Here is a 7,085-nt window from a genome sequence, read left to right on the forward strand (position 1 = left end):
ACCTCATTTTGAGTTTCATGGGCAAAATAGTCAATTTGTCACAATTCTGTTAACTTTCTAACGGAAGTTAACAAATTGGTGGACGACATAAGTGTTTTGTTAACTTATGGTATACGAGTGATACACTTGAAAAGTGTTCACACACGTTTGATATGGATGTCATTTAAGGGTATATGATTGATAATTTCCCTTATATCAATGGTTCCAATTCCAGCAACTTTACAAGCTAAGTCATTTCCAACAACACTTTACCACCCTCAATACTTCTAAATGTCTTAAAGAAATGCTTATTTGGGCACATATGGAAAGAGCACCCAAAGTCAAGTATCCACTCACCAATTTGATGCTTTTCTACTGTTACTAGAACATCAGCACCCTCTGAGTCTCCTTCATCCTCTGACACAATGGCAACCTTCCCATTTGATTCCTTTTGAAGCTTCTCAAGCTTTTTCTTCTCAAAACAATCCTTCATATAGTGCCCTTCTTTTTGACAAAAATAACATTTCCTCTTATTTTTCTTTTTCTCTATTTTATCTTTCTGGTTGGTATTTTTCTTTTCTTTGCTGTTTTTTTTATTTGCCTTTGACTTGACTGTTAATCCTTCCCCATAGCTCTGATCTTTCCCATTAGATTTCTTCTTTAAATCTTTTGATTCCAAGGCACTTTTAACATCCTTTAACATGAGAGTCTGCCTTCCATATAAAAGAGTATCAACAAAATGCTCAAATGAACCAGGCAGGGAGCTTAGCAAAATTAGTGCCCTATCTTCATCTTCCAAATCGATGTTTACATTTTCAAGATCCAAGATTAGCTTATTGAATTCATCCAAATGATCATTTATAACTACTCCCTCTTTCATGGAGAAGGTGTACAGTCTCCTCTTCATATATAATCTCTTGGCTACTGACTTCTTCAAATATAAGTCTTCCAACTTTGACCATAATCCTGATGTAGTCTTCTCTTTTGCAACCTCTCTCAGCACTTCATTAGAGAGATGTAGGATAATGGTGCTGTGAGCCTTGTTATTAATGGTTTTCTGATCTCCTCCTAATATTGATGAGCCCTATGCATGTTCTTTCTTGCCCTTTGGATCTTCATCTTCATCATCAAGAGCACTATCAAGCCCTTACTGGATGAGAATTGCTCTCATCTTAAGACTCCAGACGTAGAAGTCGTTATCACTATTAAACCTTTCGAGATCAAATCTGATGGTCGTCATTTTGATCAAGAACAGCCTCAATGAACCAAGCTCTAATACCAGTTTGTTAATGCTTAATCGACAAATGCAACCACCTTGAACTAGTTAACATAATAGGATCAACTCAGAACAACCAAGAACTAGAATTAGAAACAAATAACAACAGTAAGATTCAACAAGAACCAAGAACCAAGAAGCAAGCAAAGAGAAGAAGAGCACAGAGAAAGAGTTTACGTGGTTCAGTATCAAGGTACCTACATCAACGGCTGAAAAACCAGCAGAAGGCTTAAGCTTTATTAATGGAGACGATTACACAAAGAATCTATGGAGTGCAGAGATTAAATCTTTAGTTTACAGAATTTATTATCTCTCACTCTATCACCCTTAAAATCACACGCTAACTATGCCACAAACCAGCCCTTATATATGCATGCCTCTGTTTTTGGAATCAACCGTTAATAATAACGGCTTCTAACTAACAGCAGGCCCACACTCCAGCTCAGCTCGCCACGTCAGCATACTAGTAACATAATTAAACTAACAGCTTCACAACAACATTGTTTATAGAGTAACTGTTAATACAAATAATAAGAATTATGTTATAACTATTTTTGTACATTCAATGTACTCTACGAATAGAGAAATATATAGAGTTAAATACAATGAAATAAAAAATTGAAAGATTTCGTTAAAATTTTTCGTTTGAAAATTTTTTAAAAATCATAATACTATCTCCAGCTTAGATACAAAGCACGTAACAAATTATTTGTACATGTATACCAAACTCTACTGACTTTATGCGACCCTAGTTGGTCATACAAATCCCGATTACAAAATTGTAGCATTTTCACCAAGTATAAACGTCTTGTCTGTTTACCATCCAAGAAAAATACGACATGTCGTTCAAAACAATTATCGTATCGATGTAATCTCCGTGGGCGGGCAACATTCGCCAAGCCACGCGCGTATAATAGAATTCCCTCGATCGAAGCGGCGAGCACTTACCTTGTCTCTCTCAAGTCTCAACCCATCCGTCCATCCAGCACGCTGAAAAAATAGAGAGAGAATATTTTGGCACTGGAAAGCTAAGCGAAAATGGTGAATTGCATGCTGATGATCAGCGCCGATCTCGAGAACCTCACCAATCTCCAACCTCAAGGCGGCTGCGACGATCCTAACTTCTCTTACTTCTTCAAGGTCCCCTCTCTTTCTCTCCCTCAGTATTACCTCCGTTTCGCCGCTCTTGATTCTTCTTTACTTCGTATTTACTTCTTGCACTGCTCGCTTTGCTTCACATAATGGATGAATTTCGGTATGGATTTTTCTTTTCTGTTTTCATTGCTCTCTCTCGTACACCAAATGAATGCGAGTACTTATTTTTAGGTTTCTGGTTTTAGGTTACTCATTTTACTTGATTTTCAAATACAGATGATTATTGTGACTATGATCTCTAGTAATGCTCTTCACCTTGTTTTGCTTTGGATTTTTTGTTTTGATTCTTTTTCTAAGTGTTCAAATTTGTTGTCTCCTGTTATGTATGTTTGTGTTTTTATGTATAATGATTATATTCAGTTCAATCTCTGTCACTCATCATATTATTTTCAGATCTGATTTATATATGCTTATGGATGTTCATATAAGTTGATTTTCAGTAACATTGTATATCACTCTTATCAAATTATATTATATGTTTGTTTTGTTGATTCTAGTTAGTTAATGTTGGAATTGAATTTTAATCTTGCAATGCTCTCTGAATTAGATGTTTATCTGTTTATTTTTTGTGAGGTGTAGTTGAAGTGTGGATGCGGAGAACTAAGCCAGAAAGAAACTTGTGTGAGCTTGGCTGAAACTCTTCCTACTCAAGGAGGCAAGGGAACCACAAATCTCATTCAAAAAGTAATACCTCTCTCTCTTCCTCTCTTTGTGTATGTATTAAAATGTGAGTGATCTTGTTTGTCTTATTGCGAGGACTTTAAATAGATATATGCTCTAACCAAATGATCAAACTGTGAAGGAAAAGCTGTTATACTGGTACCTCAGGCTTAGTTTAGTGAAGTTACATATTTCATTTAATCATTTATCTTTAGATAAATGATGCAATTAGATGGTCTGTAGTCATGATACTTGTACCAGATATTGCTAATGTAAATTGTTTCAAGTAATATACACTTGCAGTGGAGATTAAAATAGGTTGCAGTACATCACTATTGCGCGCGCACACACACACACATATCTATATATATATATATATATATATATATATATATATATAGAGAGAGAGAGAGAGAGAGAGAGAGAGAGAGAGAGTTTTCTATCAGGGATCCCTGATCATATTAACGTTAGGGATAAGTTAAATGACAGAAAACACAAATTTCAACACAATACGGAACAAAATACACTGCACTGGAGTCTGTTTTTTTTTTGTCTGTTAGCTTATTCCCAACTTTAATACAACCAGAGATCCCTAATTGAATATATATATTCATCAAGCTAGTTAAAATTGGTGCCATTTGAGCTTAGATGTATATTATTGTTTGTAGTCAAACTGGAGATGTTTAGCAGTAGCATAGTGTAACAAATCAATTTCTTGGACTTAAAACCAAGGCCTTTCTGTTACTGTTGTTGTGAACGAGTTCATGGAATCATGATAGAACATAACTCTATAATGTATCCTCATGATTCTTTGTGAACTTCAGAGCTTTTCTTTTTATGATTTGAATGTAATTCTTCAGCTCTTTTGATATCTTGTAAAAATTGCTTGCATGCGACAAGCTTTCAAGATATAGTTTTTCTTGGGACTTCTAGTATAAATTGTATTTTTTTTCTGTTCAATGACCTATATATGCTTTTTGATGCCTTGGATTTAGAATGGAAAAAGAATTATTAAGTTTCTTTGGTTGAGCTTGAGTAATTACTTTGAAGGTGTGGGAATGAGGATCTGGTACTATGGATTTCTTGCATATTTTCAAGTTTCTTGGGTAGATTAATCTGTTAGAGACTTGTAGTATAAATGACCGTGACATATTGTCTGTATTTTCAAGTGTTGCTGTGACATATTACAGATGAAACTTTTTCACTCTATTTATAAAATGACTGTGTTCTGGTTGTTGGTGATTTTCTGGCTCCATATCTTTCTTCACAGTGCAAATTTTGTGGGAGAGAAGGAACTGTTACTATGATCCCAGGCCGGGGTAAACCACTGACCCAGGAAGCTGCTCAATCTGGGGGTTTTAGCCCCTTGATGTTATTCGACTGCAGGGGTTATGAGCCTGTGGATTTCGTCTTTGGTGTTGGATGGAAAGTTGAATCTGTAAGTTTCTATTCTTGCCCTTTCCCCATAGTTTTTGAACACTAAACATTAGACATATTTCAAGTGGTGGATGGAAATGACTTGTGAGCACTGCATTGTGTTATCAGAGCGCAAGTTGAGTGTTCGTATTTATGATTATGCATGACCATCTTCATTTAAGATACATCTTATCCTTTTTGATGCATTTCACGGTTGTGAATATTTTCAACATTGAGCTCTTTAGTTTACAAATTCTTTCCAGCTTTTTCTTTAATGTGTTAGCATATTGTTTGATTATTTGCTCTAGTTTAGCCTTTATGGTTTCTGCCTCTCTATTTAGGTGGAGAGCATGACAATAGATTTTTGCTCTCTCAGTCTCCTATCGGCTTACTCTTGACTTGAATGGCGAAGGGTGGGCAGACTTTGGAATGGAAACCTTGTTTGAAGATTCTATTTGCTTACTAACTGTATTGAAGATGAGCTGGATGAAGTGTAACTTGCATTCATTCGATAAGAACAGGCGAATGCATTACACATGTTTCTCCTCTTTTTCTACTGTGCTCCTAACTATCTCATTCCCATGCAGACAGCTGTAAATGCACTTGGTACTTTTTGGGTTAATGTTTTGCCGCAGCTAAGAAGATTCATCATCAATATATCTTCTTCTAATTACTGTTGATGCTTTTTCTTGTTGCACATTTTGCTTCTATCCTCATAGACATTTGTTGTTACTAAAGCCATCTTTTATTTGTGCGATGATGATGAGTCAAATTAATCTCGTTAATCTGAGATTAATATGAGGAAAAATTCTCTATGACCCCAAAAAAAGAAATTCTATTTGTTCTGGTTTTGCTTTGTCGAACTAACTGTAAGTTGTTTGTGTAGCTTGCTGGGACTCAGTATGAAGACATTGACTTGTCAGGAGGGGACTATGCCGAGTACGATGAGAAAGGAGAGTGCCCGGTTATGATTTCCAACCTCCGCTTCAAGTTTGAAGTGGTGAAGCACTGAAGTAAAGCTCTTCTCTTGGTACATACGCCCTAACTGTTCCTTGTGAATGAGGTAGAAACATTTGACTGGATTACATGTAGTATGCAATGTATGGGAGTTGCTTGACGAAATATGTCTACTTCTGATTACGTGCATAAAGTGCTGTCATAACAGCAGTCAACTGATTAATGGCTCGCTAAATGATGTGTTTTTTAGGAAAGTTTGTCTTCTGGATACAAATATCATGGTGTGTTGACAGTTCTGCTGATGGAGTGCATCCATGGGATGCAACTCACCATTGGTCAGAAAATATATGAATTCAATTTCTTGTGCAGCATGTCAATATTCTGAATGATTGAAATCGAGATTTGTTCTTGTCAAAGCATGTCTTTGCAGTTCCCCTAATCTGTGCAGGGGCTGCGGAAATGATACTTTATTTTTCTTAAAACTTTCGTTTGCTTGTATAATCCTTAATTTTCCAACATTACGACTGTATTTTAGTGGCACTTTAGGAATCTGTGCCCGTTCATTTTCCATGTAGCTGCCACGTGGAAAAATAATTACCTGAGTTGCGTGAGTTTTTTCTATGGCATTCTGCGCACCAACCTTCCAAAATCAATGTGCAACAACCCGAGAATTCTCGTAGCATTGAAGGCTGAATGTTCTCCAGTAATAATGCTACGCGTACTTGGCTCCGAAACTTCCAAAATCAATTTACATGATTTTGGCACGCAATCTCGGGGTGCAGTGGTTGGTGGGCCCTATATGTTAATTATTCACAACGAAAAGAAAAGAAAAAAAATCAGCAATGTCGTAATATCGCACGATCGTGGCCAGGAATCACTGGTTTGTGCGACTCGTGATTAATTGTGCAGATAAACACCTGTTTGTTCATAAATTCTTGGATTAATTCCGTCCTGCCTCCAAATGTTTTAATATTTTTTGCCGCGTCCTCAAATATTTTAACAATACTTATTCTATACCTAAATTCGTTATTTTGACCGTTTATTCTAACGGTCAAAGGATAAATTTAAAAGTTCATGTCCTAAATATTATTTGATGATGATAAATTAAATTTAATTGATGGGATTATTATTAATTATCTTTAAATAAAATTTTTTAATGTAAATATTAATTATTAAATTAGCATTTTATCTCATTTTATTCTTCTTTAATTCAAGATAAGGGGTATTTCGGACATTTACTTAAATTTCAAATAGTTCTGTTAAACATAACGGTCAAATTAACAGAATTAGGTGTGGAGTGAGCATTGTCGAAACATTTGGGTGCGCGGCAGAAAATGTCGAAACATTTGGGGGCTGTGTGGAAATAACTCTAAATTCTTTTAGAAATTATATTAGGAAAAAAAAAAAAAAGAAGAGAAAAAGACCCATCTCTTCATGACATGGGAGGGGAATAAACGGAGTGCAGAATCTGAAAGAACTAGAAAAAAGTGCAGAGCTGGTTTTCGTGCTTTGTACTTATTTTCTCTTAGTTGTTATATGCCCTCTCTTCTTGCTCACAATTTATGATAGAGATAAAAAAATTCTTCCAAACATCTTCTTATTCAATTTAAAGGCCGATTAAAAGGATTCTGGATAAGCATTG

General features: G+C 35.6%; 1 protein-coding gene and 1 non-coding gene across 2 annotated transcripts; both read left to right on the forward strand.

The window, feature by feature from the left end:
• The first annotated feature begins 2,148 nt into the window (after positions 1-2,148).
• Positions 2,149-5,820, forward strand: LOC18055113 (UPF0587 protein C1orf123). Its single transcript, XM_006450718.2, has 4 exons — positions 2,149-2,395; positions 2,990-3,094; positions 4,341-4,508; positions 5,373-5,820. Exons 1-4 carry the CDS (start codon positions 2,294-2,296, stop codon positions 5,496-5,498), a joined length of 501 nt encoding a protein of 166 aa, XP_006450781.1. The 5' UTR covers positions 2,149-2,293; the 3' UTR covers positions 5,499-5,820.
• Positions 5,239-5,340, forward strand: LOC112096009. The gene has a single exon (XR_002904169.1). It is a non-coding gene; the product is annotated as a small nucleolar RNA U30 (small nucleolar RNA).
• Positions 5,821-7,085: the final 1,265 nt, after the last annotated feature.

The sequence above is a fragment of the Citrus clementina genome, unplaced genomic scaffold (genome assembly GCF_000493195.1).
Source record: "Citrus clementina cultivar Clemenules unplaced genomic scaffold, Citrus_clementina_v1.0 scaffold_1, whole genome shotgun sequence".
Taxonomy (NCBI): Eukaryota; Viridiplantae; Streptophyta; class Magnoliopsida; order Sapindales; family Rutaceae; genus Citrus; species Citrus x clementina.

Bases quoted from the DNA above. Each gene is read 5' to 3' on its own strand.
- LOC18055113 (XM_006450718.2), top strand. From the start codon at position 2,294: ATGGTGAATTGCATGCTGATGATCAGCGCCGATCTCGAGAACCTCACC. The intron at 2,396-2,989 runs GTCCCCTCTCTT...TGTGAGGTGTAG, and splicing joins ACTTCTCTTACTTCTTCAAG to TTGAAGTGTGGATGCGGAGA. The intron at 3,095-4,340 runs GTAATACCTCTC...CTTTCTTCACAG, and splicing joins CCACAAATCTCATTCAAAAA to TGCAAATTTTGTGGGAGAGA.